Source organism: Malaya genurostris, chromosome 1 (assembly GCF_030247185.1).
Source record: "Malaya genurostris strain Urasoe2022 chromosome 1, Malgen_1.1, whole genome shotgun sequence".
Classification (NCBI taxonomy): domain Eukaryota; kingdom Metazoa; phylum Arthropoda; class Insecta; order Diptera; family Culicidae; genus Malaya; species Malaya genurostris.
The window spans coordinates 152,840,826-152,855,427 of NC_080570.1; the positions used below are offsets into that span (position 1 = coordinate 152,840,826).

Consider the following 14,602-nt stretch of genomic DNA (forward strand, 5'->3'; position numbering starts at 1 on the left):
CTGGACCTGAATTAAATAATCTCTGAACATAAATTTGTGATCTGAGTGCAGAATCTGAATTCTGAACCAAAAATTGGGAATTCGACTCAGATTATGGATCAAAATTATTGACAGAGATGTTTTACCTGAACCTGAATTCTGCATCTGAATTCTGGAATTTAATGTTCAACCTGGCCTTGGACTTTGGTTCTGGGCCAGAATTCTGACCATGGATCACCTCCTGACAGAGTTTTTGAACCTGAAACTAGATCCTGAACCTTGACTCTTCACCTGAATTCTGGACTTGAATTCTGAAGCTAGTTTCAGAACCTGGAGCTGGTTTCTTGAGCTAAAATCGGGATCCGAATTTTAGGCCTGCATTTTGGACCTGGGTTATAGACCTGAACTCCCGACAGGAATACATAGGTTTTCGTGTGTTTTGGACATAAGTTCTGACCCCAGGCCTAGATTCTGGGTCTGAATTCTGAACATGAATCTGAATTTTGGATATGACCTCAGGATTCTGATCAAGATTTTGGACTCGAACTCTGAAAATAATTCTGACCATCTGGATTCTGAACGTAGACCTGATTATTTTTCTGAATTTTGTATGAATTTAATTTGGAATATAAACATGATATGAATTTCTAATGAAACATTGAAACTATTTACACTCACTCTCATTTGACCAATTCTTGGTCGTACCAGCACTTAAATGTTCATCTTCTTACTTTCGTTTTCTTTCTCACAAATCTCACAAGAATTGAATGATGCACTAATCACATCATTTTTGCAACTGATAGATTGGAATGGAATTGTTTTTCCACATGTCCCACATGTCTGTATAAACTTGTAATGAATACATTTTACTCAGGGCGTTTCTCAGAATGATTTTTTTAAAGTATCGAAGCCCACTTTTTGCGAATCATTTCCCACCTGTTAACAATTTTGAATTTACCACCCACTGAAAATGAGCTAATGCCCACTAGTGGGCTGTAGGGACCAGTTTGGGAATCACTGCTCTAAACCTTGGAATGATGGATTCTAGAAAAAGTTTTTTCGCTATTGACCTTACTTTTCATTAAAATAAAACTAGAAACTTTTCAAAAGTAGTAATTTTTTGCTAGTTGACAACTCTATGCACTTTGAAAGTACATAAATATAGTAATTTTTTACCTACACAGAGCCTTACAGTTTCTCAAAAATTAAAAATTTTCGTTAGTTAACAACACTATGCAGCTAGAAAATGTTTAAATGTTATGATTTTCGATCAATATTTTTTATTGACATTGACGTTCTCTTTTAGTAACAATGGTATGAAATTTGTCCATTTCATGGAACGGTAGTGAAGTGAAAACCGGTGCCGTTATGGATTTCTTTCTGAATGTTTATAACCAGCAATAAAATTCGCTCCGAAAAGAAAATTCAGCCGATCCTAATGACTATCATTCTTTCGTCACATTAATCGCACAATACGGGTAAGACTGTCGCTACTACATTCATGCGACGCTCGCTCATGACTGTCACATGCGACATTCATCAGTGCGGTTTGCGCAACATTCATATAAGTTTGCCCGGAAGGCAGGCAACGTAAAAGTTTTCATCCACACGACATTCATAGCAAACATCTACAGTTTTAGGTTGCTGTCAGAGTGGAAGTGTCTAGACGCGCATACGAGCTTGCTACATTCAGTCAAAACAAACATGTCACAGTGAACGCGATGCGACGACAGTGCATCACATCAGAACGCGTCGCGTGTCGCCTTTACTCTGCCGGCAACCTTAGGAACCAACTTGGGAATTTCATTTAAAAAGTGTCGCGTGAAGGGATCGTTTCCAGCACTGCTTGCGATGGTAAAACACACCACAGCACAGTGGGCAAAAACTGCAATTTTATGCCTACAATTACTTGGCGGCTTTATCGTGAACTTTTCCTTGTTGGTGTCTTCTGCAAAGTTGTAGAGATTATTGACACGGTATTATGGAAATAAACGACCATGTTCCAGCACGTGTGTAAAAACCAATAGAAAAAAAATAACTTTTCACTGGACACAGAGGGGAGGGAGTTTTCGTCTTCGACAATATTGTAACCATCGCAATTTCTGGTAAAAGGTTGAAAAAAAAATCAGTTTTTTTTCATTCCAACTGTTTTCACGTTAATTCTAGAGCTATGGTTTATTCAACAAAGTGTTAGATTTTGTAAAAATACGTAAAATTGTAGAGAACTTCAAAGCTCTATGACAATTTTGGAAAAATTTTAAGCGTCATCAACCTATGATAGTGGATTTTGGTGGTAGAATTCAAAGGGGAAAACTTTTGTTTTTTTTTTAATTTTTCAATTTTTACCACCCCAACTTTTGTAGTAATAAGCCAGTCGACTAGAAGAAACATCCGAGTTCAATGACAAAAAAAATAAAATAAAACCAAATACCAAACAGAATTCCCATATTCCTATTCTATTCTGTGCTCACTCTGCAGTAATTTAACTCAAAACATAACTAGAGGTTTCGACGGAAACGAACATTCGCTTGGGTGAGTTCGGTGTACAAAAGCACATTTTTTTCATTCGATTGTTGTTCAAATTTCAATTTTTACCAAAATGTCCTGGTTTCCTTGTTGTTTCGTTGATCGTTTTTTTTTTTCATCACAACATCTCCCACTGACACTAGTTAGTGTTAGTTAGATTACACACGAATTCAAACAAACGCCAGTGCAGAACAACATTCACACCGGTAACAAAACAGAATTGTTTATGGAAGTGTTCTTCGTAGCTTATCTTCTGCTTTTATGATTTTTGTTTTTCCGGTTTTCTCATGCACCGATTTAGACAGTGCCTAGATTGTTTCCGTTCATCAGCAAAATTTATGCATGTGCTGCCGCCGCCGCCGCCACCACATCAAACACCCCCTCACTCCGCAAGCGGCTTGTTGGCTTATTCAAATTATTCAAGAGCACTTTGTCACACTTTTCGCGACTCGATCCCGCCACGAACAAAAGCTCACAAAACAAAAACCAACATTTCACCTTCACCGAAAATTTATACAAATATTTACCACACGGAAGGAGATTATGAAAACAAAACTTTTCAGCTTCTACCATAATTTTGTACACTGTCGAGTGTCTGTCTGTCTGTGTGCGTGAGTGTTTACATTTTTTTTGTTTGTTCATTTATAAATCCGAAGTTCGGAAACATCATGAAAGCTCACATGTGATTATCGTTAGCAACCAACTTTCACACTGATACTAATCTGTTGCTTTTTTCCTCCCGCTTCTGTTTGTTTTATTTTTTTTTTTTTTGCCCACCTGTTCAATTTCCCTCCGGACCGACCACCCAAAACGCATCCAGGAATCGTGATAAGCTGCGAGAGATTCTCAACCTACATCTGGTACGCGACAGTATCACGACGGACAAAATCCGCAAGAACAACCAAAATCAGGTTAGTTCAGGTGGGGTTTATCCGAACCGACGTCAACCGGTTCGGTGCCGTGTTTTCGAGTAGAGAAGTAGGAGCTCTAATGCATCCGTTTCCTTTCTTCTTCTTCTTCTTCTTCCACTCCCAACAGATCTACCAGATTCCGACCGGGGCGGATAAAAAGTTCCTGTACTTCAACGTCATCACCAACCGGTACGACCACAACCAGACGATTACGGTTGAGGGCGGTGGCGTCAATGCAACGATTATACTCAGCGATATCGCCGCTACCAACGGCTATCTGCACATCATCGACCGGGTGCTCGGCATTCCCTACATGACCGTCCAGGAGAAGATTGAAACCGACCCGATGCTAAAGTGAGTACAGACTATCCAACTGCTTCCGGAACGAACCGAACCCGGAGAGACGGCAAGCCCGTAAATATTTTATTGATCTTGAAAGGCACGTGCATAACGAGGCCAATAAAATGGCGTTGTTTGTTGTTCGGACTAGCTTGTATTGGTTCGAGTTTTGTTTACCGTTTCCATGCAGAACAGAGAATGATTGATTTGGATTCGCCATTCTGTGTATACTGGGCCACTGACATATTGAACTGATTTTACACAGAAACCGTTTGCTGTTTTATTGCAGTGTACTTTTAGTTAAATAACTGTCACAAATTAGATTGAAAAAAAAAACAAAAGTTGAAATCGGTTGTCTTGGGAGAAGAAGTAGAATCGATCGATTTAAGTACGATTCAGACGGCCCGTCGCCGTCAAAATTAGTTGAATGCATTCTTATGGAGTCACACTACGTCACCGTCGAGGAATGTCCTGAGAGCCGAAATGTGTGAACGTTCCGGTAAAGTATTAAACTGATGTAGGATTCAGACGGGGTCCGTCTCCTTCCGTCACTGTCACCGGAACGTCAGGGTCCGTCAAAATTAGTTTGATACTTTCTTTGCCGAAACGTTCACACGTTTCGTCCGTCAAGACTTTCCATGACGGGTGACGGTGACGAAGATTGACTGTGATGGAAGGTGACGGTTCGTCTGAATCGTACATTAAACGTCAAGAAATTCTGAATGTACACTGATAAAAATCGACCCGATGGACTGATGTGTTTTACACTTAATTTCAACGCTTTTGATTCGACACTTTAATTGTAAATGTGAGTCTCTTCAAATCTGATACAAATCAAATTATATTCATTCAGGGGTTAACCTTATTTTGTGCTAGAGCACATAACCAATTTCACTATCTTTACGTTTCGTCTTAGACTCGTCCGTGCAGAGCAGTTCAAATTGAACTGCTTACTGCGAACTTAAACAGTTCAATTTGAACCGCTAAGGTTAACCCCTAAATGACCATCTGAATGGGCCAGTATTAGTCGAAACTTGTTTTCGTTCGGCACGTCAGGAAAGACTTAGCACTTCGGTGCTTATTACAAGTGTATTGCAAATAGCAATAACATTACGTCTGCTTAGCGGTTCAAATTGAACTGTTTAAGTTCAATTTGAACTGCTCTGCACTGACGAGTCTAAGACGAAACGTAAAGATAGGCAAATTATATTGATAATACACTTGAATTCTATCCAAGAAACAGAAGATTTATTTCAAATATGTATTCATTTCGCTAGACAAGTACAGTCGAATGATCATCATTTAGATAATAACTTTCAAATAGCTTGTTAAATATAGTTCATTGGATATATTATCCGCTAAAATGTTTAATAATTTCTATATCCAAATTTTGTTTCGCCAACTGACGCAAGAGCTTAGAGGAATTAAACGATTTTGTTTGATGATCTCCAATTCTAATGACCTGAAAATACGAACATTTTATGAATCATGCAAATAAAAAAAAATTGAATGGCGACCTTTTAAAAATCGTATCAGTAAATGACAGTGTCTCTTTGGTTGTTTTCCTATTGCTGTAATGCGATTTTATATTTTCTCATTATTCTCAAATACCAACTGATGGCTTATGATTTTGATTGTTTAGTTCCATGGAACGAATTGAAAATAAACAATAAGAAACTGTCACTTGCGGATACGGTGTTTTGAAAAGTAATCGACATTTTTTTTTATATACTTACTGCGTAGAATTTCTAAAAACCTGATTCAATAACTTGTCAAGTTAGTCAAAAGCCAAGCATCAGTAGTTAAGAATCAGGTGTCAATAGTAAGAAGTCAGCAGTCAAAAATCAAAGCCAAAAGTCATGAGTTGAGAGCCAACCCGGGTAACCAAAAGGCACATACTAACGCCGCATTATGACAGAAAATATTCGTTGATTGGCAATTTAATCGCTCTGGAGACTGAATTAGGGCCGATTTTGGTTTTAAATATACGGCACTTCGTAGATAATGCTTATTTATGACTAGTGTGCATTCTGAAAGCTGAATTCTGATTGATTTACAACAGATGAGCTTTTAGTTTGCAGATATAAGGCTTTCAAAATTTTTAATGCTCATAAAAGGCTTTTTTACTGCCATTATTAGTGCTTACTGGTTACCTGGGAAGCGTCATATGCCAAGAGTCAAATGCTAATAGTTAAATGTCAAAAGTCTTGAGCCAACAATCAAGAGGCAAGTGTTGAGGATCTTAACTAAATAATAAATACTCAATAGAATGAGTCCAGAGTGCAAACTTAAGTGTCAGTGGCATAAGTAATCAGTCAAAACTGCAGTTTTGCGACAAAGCAAAGATACTCAAGAAACTAGAGTTCTAGTGTAAATTATCAATCAGTAGGAATCAAAAATTGAACATCTAAATACACAATTCAAAATTAAGAAGTAATGAATCAAAGGTTTTCAAGTCATATATTGAGACAAGAGTTGAGAATCTAGAGTCAAAGATCAAGAACAAAGTGTTCAGTTTAAATTGTCAAGCGTGAAGAATAGAGTAAAAAATCAAAAGTTAAAATTCGAAAGTCGGCAGTCGAAATCTATAACCAACCCAGAGCCAAGCTTCAAGAGTAAGAAGTCAAAAGCAATAGCCGGGAGTACCGAATCAGAAATCAAATGTGATGCAACGAGAAATCTCATTTTATGGTCTTATGTCAGAATTAAGCTGCTAGAGGTGAGAATCGAGGCATATGACTCAGAATTCAAAGGTATAGAATCAAAAGCCGAGAGGCAAAAGTAACGAGTTTGCTGTCTACAGCCCACAGTTTTGTGAGAGAAAAGATTTGAGAGTTCAGAGTCCAGTGTCAAGAATTAATAATCAAGAGCCAACAATCAAGTGTCATATTTTCAGGGTCATGAATTTAAAGCCATGAGTCAAGTGCCAGTAGTCAAGAATCAAGTCAAGTGTTAAGAATATAGAATAAAAGGAGTTGAGAGTCGAGTGTTAGGAGTCGAAAGTCAAAAATCAGGGGTCAAGAGTCAAGTGTCGAGAATCAAAAATCAAGTGACATGATTGAAGAGTCAATAGCCATGAATCATAAGTCAAAAGTCAAGAGTAAAATCCTAAAAGTCAAATGTTAAGAGTCTAAAGTAAAAAATCAACAGTCAAGTATTAGGAATCTAGAAATTAAATTCAAAAGACATGAGTCAAAGGCCAAGAATTATGAGTCAAAAGTCAGGAGTTAAGAGTCACGAGTCTCAAGATAGGAGTCAAGACACAATGGCCAAGAATCAAGTGTAGTAAGTCAAAAGTCAAGAACCCAAAACCAGTAGTTAAAACCCTAGTATCAGGAATCAAGATCCTATAAGGAAATGTCAAGAACCAAGATTTGAGTCGAGTGTTAAGAGTCAAAAATCATGACTCAAGAATCTAGAATAAAAAATCAAAAGAACATGATTCAAGAGTAAAATGACCATACATCAAGAATAAAAAGTCTGGAGTTAAGAGTCTCACGAGACGAAGGCCAAGAATCACGAGTCAAAGTCAAGAGACAAGAATCAAGAGACAATGGCTAAGAATCGAGCATCAAGTATCAAGAATCAAATGCCAAGAGTAAAGGGTCAAAATCAAAAGTCTAGAGTCATGAATCAAGTTTCAATAGAGAAATGTCAAGAACCAAGCGTTAGGAGATAGGAATCAAGAGTTCGAAGTCAAGAGTTAAGAGTCAAGTGTTAAGAATCTAGAACCAAAAATCAAAAGACGTGAATCAACAGTCAAAGATCACGAATCAAGAGTAAAGAGTCGGGATTTAAGAGTCACGACTCAGAAGATAAGAGTCTAGAATCGAAGGCGAAGAATCAAGAGTCAAAATCGAAAGACTAAAAATAAGAGTCAAAGTCAAGAGACAAGAGTCAAGACACAATGGACTCGAATCATTGTCAGGTGTCAAGTGTTAAGAATCAAATGTCAAGGACCCGGCTCCAGAAAGTCCTAGGATCAGGAATCAAGATTCAATAAGGAAATGTCAAGACCCAAGAGTTAGGAGTTAAGAGTCAAGAGTCAAAAGCCAAAAGTAAAAAGGCGGGTGGGTAATGTCAGAGTCATAACTGGATGTCGTGAATGCGAAAACAACTGACATGTTCCTTAACACTTCCGAATATCAATTAGTTGATCAATTGTATGAATTATGCAAGCATACCCCTTTTTCACATTTTTCGCAAAAACAAAGAAGGCTTCACTTGATCTCGATTACTATGAATTTCACACAGCGAAAAGTGCTCAAATCTAATCAAACAGTTCTAGATTTGCACTAAACTGAAGGTTTTTACCTTCAATTTGCGAAGAAGAAATCCTAATAATTCTTTAGAAAACTTTTAGAGCCATTAGAACGGCTGATTTTATGTGATGCTCCCCACGGTTGTCATCTTTTCGTTGTTTTTTCACCAATGCAAACGACTAGCAACTGTGACGTAATCGTCTTTGACCAAGGCTTGTAGCTGCTCGAACACGAAACAAATTGTTACTACGGCGTGTTGTTCTAGAATGGGATATAGTTGGGAACTGTAGGTTATGGTGTACTGTGGATTTATACAAATTATCATGGATGAATAGCAATGTGATGTCCAAACGTTGCTATTCATCCATGATAATTTGTATAAATCCACAGTACACCATAACCTACAGTTCCCAACTATATCCCATTCTAGAACAACACGCCGTAGTAACAATTTGTTTCGTGTTCGAGCAGCTACAAGCCTTGGTCAAAGACGGATCCTTTTTGTTGGTCCAACTAAATATAATGCACTTCCGCCTGACATGCGAGGAATAAGCAATCGTGCCACATTTGCGGCTAGACTAAAGTACCATTTTAAGCACAGACTGAACGAGATATTTAGCTAATTTAGTTTTTTGTTTTATAATGTAATGTATTTATCGTCAACAGTATTTCATATTAATAACTAATTACCTAAAATATTTGCACTTTCTTTCCAACATAGCGTAGTAATTAAATTGTGGATCCCTTAAAAGGAAATCTTTTCCACTGGGATTCCACTTTAATAAATTGCACATCAAACCATGAATAAATAGAATCTCAGCGAACTTTGTATCAAAATTAAATTTGTATTTCTAGTATTATTATTGCCAGTGTCTATTTGTTTCTTGTTTTTCCGCTGAGACTAGTTGCGTCCACTACCAGGGGGCTTCAAATTGAAGCTTTTTGGTGTGGGGGAGTGTGGTGGGCAAAAAAAAAAAATCGCTCATGTCGGAAGCGAAACTAGCTTTGCAAACGACACACAATACATCTGCTCGCAGTGGCGATAGAATCCAAACTGATCCAATTTTTGGTTAAGAGGTTTCTTTTTACGTGATTTCGTTTGTAGCTTTTTCACTAATAGGCAGTCCTAACGGCTATAAAAATAGCACCATATAGAATTTTAATTTCAGTTATTTCATTTCGGATTTGCATTTCATTGAAAGGAAAAATCAGGGTGCTGTATGGGATCCATCCCTGCCTTTCAGAAGGACCAAATTGTGGAACTCACTACGATATTAAACACTGTTCGGAACATTTTTCTCGAACGATTTGTTTAACAGCAGCAGATATTTTGTTCTCTTCCTCAGAACGCGTTCTGAGTAGCTGGTGTTGACGTGGGTCAAATGAGACAGGTTTTTCAATAGTGTACTATTGAAATACTTCAATGCTTTTGCTATACACGTTTAAGTTGAAAAATTTCGATTCTATTGGTAGTTAGATTATATAAATCCTTTCACAGTTCACTGAGCTATGAGCTTTAAAAATACGAGAAAGGCCAAACATTTCAGAAAAGTTTAATTTTGAATTATTTGAGATTATGTCACACAACTGAAAAAATTTAATCATAAAATTGTGATCATATTTCCGATGGCATGTAGCAAAAATTATGTTGATTCGTTAGATACAACAAGAGATATTCACGATCAAAAACTTATCACTCTCTCAGAGGGTAATTTTTGAAAAGGTGCCCCATAGTAAAGTAATTCGTATTCACGACAAAACAGTTAAAGGTAAAGATCAAGACTCCATTGTCAAAAGTCTAGAGCCAAAGACCAAAAACCAGGAGTCAAAATTCAGGAATCAAGGGTCAAAGTCAAGAGACAGTAAAAAAGGAGATAATGGCCAAGAATCAAGCGTCAAGCATCAGAAACCAAGTGTCAAAAGTCTAGAGCCAAAAATTAAGAGTTAAATGTTAAGAATCAAGAAAGTCAGGTATCAAAAACCAAGAATCAGGAATCAAAAGTCAGGATTTAAAAGTCAAAAGACACCGATCGATAGTCAGGAGTCAGACGTCGACAGTCGAAAGTTTAAAGGTAACAATCAGTCGACATTCAAACGTCAAGAGTGCAAAATTAAGAGTCGTGAATCAGAACCAAAAGACAACAGGCTTCAATCGAAACTCAAGATTCAAAATTAACGATTAAGAAGTTAAGAAACAATTTCCGAAGTAACGCGGTTTTTTTACGTGATACGTCTAGCCGCGTATAAGGAGACCTCAGTGCCAATTGTATGTGAGGATCCTATTAGTGTTGGAGGATGTTCGCATAACATTAATTTCCGTCACGTAAAACATCCACGTTGCCGATTGAATGCATTTCAAGTGATTTTTCGATTAATTTGAACGTGAACTTTTATTTGAGTGTAGGTTATTATGACATAACTTCACAAACTTTACAAGGATTGTTTACATGCAGAGTTGCCAGGCTATATTTTTCAAAAATCTGTCAAAACTCAAAAACTTATCTTAATTTGTCTAAGTCTACTATATACAAGGAAATTTTTGCCGGGTTTCATTTTCAGTGAGCAAAAAAAAGGTCTCCTTACCTATCGTGTAGAGGCCAAAACCGTAAAAATCTATCGAGATCTGACGAAATCTAGGACATTTTGTAAAATCTAGGAAAATTTGGAAAATCTGGCAAAAGATCTGGTTAGTTTGAGTGTCTGATGAAGGGAGAAAAATCTGGCATTTGCCAGACAAATCTGGCAGCCTGGCAACGCTGTTTACATGTTCATTTCAATTTTAATGCATGCGATTGAGTATGTAAACAAACCTCTGCGATAGCTTTCAAAGCTGTCATTCGCCCGGCTCATTTTATGAGGTTATGTCAAGTCTATGTACAACCTAATTAACCTTCTTTCTATTTCCGGTTGGCGTCACCTCACTTGAGATGACGTCGATTTGATGGCACAGCAACTAAGACTATATTGTCAGCTAATTTTCGTTTACAGTACAATGGACTTTTTTTCACTGGACTACAAGCGAAAATCTCGCTGTGTGGCTGCGTCGAGTCGTCAAAGTACGGATGAAAATCCATTCTTTCTTGCGAAATACTCGAATTTTCTCCGGACTAACACGAGGCAACGTGCTCACCCGTTGAGAGTTTTACCGGAAGTGGTGCTAATTAAACTTTCTGACTGTCTTTTTGAAATTGATTTGTTTTCATCACAAAATGCCCTAACCTCAAACAGTTTCAAGTACAGTTCAGATGATCAGTCAACTTCCGTCAACGTTAACGGGACTTCGCCGGTAGTTTAAGGATACATAATTATTGAAACGTTCCGGACGTTTGAGTTCTAGGCAGCTCTCCTTGTTTCAATGATTTGCTGCAAGGATGAAAACAAATTCTTTTTGAAATATCTAAATTAGCATTTGTGGTTTCTAATGAGCTAAAAGCTAAAGTGCAGCGTAGTAAAGCGTAGTTACGTGAAATAATAAACTATTTTTTATTAAAAAAGAGAACCGCAAATTTGAAAAGCAGCTGGAAGAAGAAAAATGAACCACGAATTGTTACTGAGCGTAATAGACAACATATCAGCCAGTGCATAAAGCATCTATTTTTTTAAATCTAAATTGGAAGGACGTTGGATACCGTAGATTGGAGTTTATTGTTCTGTAAATCTTTATTACCATGAAAATAATCCTACTAATTGCTCGCTCTTTTTTCTTCACTCCCTGCTCCCAGCCTCACGTACCAGTTCGGACGTCTGAACCAGTTTAACGAGCAACTGAACAAAACGACGAAACGCTTTACCTACTTCATCCCCCGCAACAAGGCATGGATGCAATGGTTCCAGGAGCACCAAGGGGCCAACCTGAACAGTTTCCTGACCGACATTTACCAGGTAAGTCCAGTGCATCCCGTGTCTCTCTTCACTGGGCTGGTGGAAGTGAGCAGAATGCACTCGATAGACAACCAACCGTGTGAAATATAACAAACTCGTACTTCGAATTCTCTTCGGGAACATGTGGTAATTTGCTTTGTTATCCCTATCCGGGACAATAAACAACGCTGCAACTTTGCGAGTGACGGCCGGGAACGATGTGAAACCACCATTTCTCAAACAAAGTAACACCCCGTTGAAATTTATCCTAACTTATGAATATTCTATTTTCAGAAGATTTGTTTAGAAAAATTATACAATTTTCTTTGAAATACTTGAAACCGGACAGTAAATGCAAAGAAGATGAATTTCTAATTAGACCGCCACCTGGTAGGCAATCAATTCAGAATGGGAAATGAGAGGAAGAAAGACCACCGGCTTTACTTAAAATTCAACCGGAACTGCCCGAAGCTTTTTTTCGTCACCATTCGTTCAAGAAGATGCCGGACGAGGTTACAACCCACACCGACCAAAAAAAAAAAAAAAACCACGAAGGCCGAGAGTAATTTGTCAATAATTAATTGCAGCATCTTTTAATTATCGCACTGTCCCAAGGATCTATGGTTATCCTGGTGGCTGGTGGCCACATTCCGTTTTCTCCATTGTCTCCTGGAACAGAAGGCAGGAGAGGAGAAAAAAAAGGAGCAACGTACAGACGGAACTCGATGGATAGCGCGAATAAATTTGCATAATTTTCTCACACCGCTGTGAGGCTTCCACCGCTCCGGGGCTTGCTGCCACCCGCATCACATCCCACAAGAAGCTGCGGGTATGCAAATTTCCCGCCAAAGTAACGACACTGAAAGGATGATGCTTCGGGGCAACCTGCTGCTGTTGCTGCACCGCTCGTTGGAGAACTGAAAAACCGCACAAAACCGAGGTCCTCCCTATCAGCTAGATGCTCCTATTGCTGCTGCTGCTGCTGGCAGTTCTTTGATCTTTCGGATTACTTCTTCACTCACTCACCGGGAGCAGAATCTGGTCCCACGTAGGCCGTGGGAGATACTTCACAGAGGGGGCAGGATGGCGTACTTATTTATTTGGAAAACCAAAGCTATTCAAAGCTTGTTGCCTTGGTACCAGACTTTGATTCTGGTAAATAATGTCGGCGAGAAAACGACGCTGTTTTCAAAGTCGTTTGGCAAATTTACTCTGCTTTCGAAAATCCGCGAATCAACGCGGCGGCGGCTCCGTGCGCTCTGATAGTGGATCTTCGTTTACCTAACGATCTAACGGCAGAGTCGCAGTTTCCGACCATTCGGTGCCAACGTGAATAATTGAGCTGAAATTATTCTTCGAGGAGTAATTAAAATATTTCTGTTGAAAGGGCTTTTTTTCGTAAATGTTTTCAAAGGATATAGTTTAAGTAATAATTTAAGTCTCAACATGTTGAACTGATAAACCAACAGGATCCCAAAATCAGTGCAGGAAAACATAAATCGAATCAAGGATTCAACAGCTTACATCTATCACAAATTCCAAGCACACGATGGAAGTAAGTTTCTGTCGAAACAATAAACTAAATGTGGTAGATCAAATAAAACGGAACCCTCAATTACGGGTTACCAATTAAAGCAACTGAATTAGGGGTTACCAATTAAAGAAAGCCAGTCCAGAGTCCAGTAATAAACCCCTTAATTTTGCCTCTGCTTTCGCAAACTCCGAACTGTAACTTCATCGAACAAGCTATTGCTGGAATGAAGCAATTCGTAAGTTGTGCTATGTTCTGCTCTGCTCACAACAAACCCCCGTAAATACATTTTCGTACTTATTTTATTCAACATAACATTTCTGATTCTCTTTCTTCTCCCTCGGCCATTATCTGCCCCCTTCCCCCGCTGCGGGCAAATCCGGAACGTCTTCATCTTCAACAACTACATTTGACCGGTCAACAGACAAGATCCGTACTGGAGCGCCATCTGGTCGTAGCGGACCGAGTGTTTACCATGACGGACCTGAAGAGCATGTCCAACGATTCGCTCATCCTGCCAACGGTTGGACCGCATAACCTTCAGATCCGAGTGAAGGAGGAGGATCGAAGTAAGTATACTAGAGTACAAGAGCAATTTTATTCCGCACATCGACCGTGCTTACGGAGTAACTGGGAAGACTATAAACCCGTTGTGTTCCCGTGTATCGCGGCCAACTCTCCACCTCCAGGGTCCATGAATGAATGAAAAGTGGCGCCAGTGTTTTGTAGCGTACTTCAACCCCTTTTCAAAACATTCCCAACACCCCCCCAAAACAGCGAGCGCACTGCATTTACTTAGCCATAAAATCTTAATTTCACTGTACATACTCTGTTGATTTTCCTTCGCTCGCAGCTCGTCAGCTGGACCGACAGCGTAAGGGCACAAATTCAAACTACTCGGAGGGAACTAGGGGGTAAAGCAATTCTTTCGATTTTTGTTCTGTTTTGTGAAAAACAATGATTTCAAACTATTTCTAAATTACTAAGTTCTTAAATATTGATTAAACGAATTCTATTTGGTTTATTTCAATTTTCCTTTTTAATAATTAGGTTTTACACGATGACGACACAAGTGAACTGTTGGTGTATCAAATTCATCTTTTATGGCTCTCGGTGGTTTGTTTTCACTGGACTGACAAGGAATACAATGGAATGATACATGAATAACATGGAACAGAACAGAATGATACGGA

At 38.6% G+C, this 14,602-nt stretch overlaps 1 protein-coding gene across 6 annotated transcripts in view; it reads left to right on the forward strand.

The window, feature by feature from the left end:
• Window positions 1-14,602, forward strand: part of LOC131426203 (fasciclin-1) — a 467,103-nt gene that overhangs the window by 429,229 nt on the left and 23,272 nt on the right. For 3 of the 6 annotated variants that reach the window (XM_058588754.1, XM_058588755.1, XM_058588757.1), the window contains 5 exons: window positions 2,458-2,511; window positions 3,326-3,416; window positions 3,544-3,770; window positions 11,740-11,899; window positions 13,834-13,978. In XM_058588754.1, the coding sequence (XP_058444737.1) occupies window positions 2,458-2,511; window positions 3,326-3,416; window positions 3,544-3,770; window positions 11,740-11,899; window positions 13,834-13,978 (677 nt within the window). The remainder of the gene's footprint in view (window positions 1-2,457; window positions 2,512-3,325; window positions 3,417-3,543; window positions 3,771-11,739; window positions 11,900-13,833; window positions 13,979-14,602) is intronic. The other 3 variants (XM_058588756.1, XM_058588759.1, XM_058588758.1) reach the window with 1 other exon arrangement.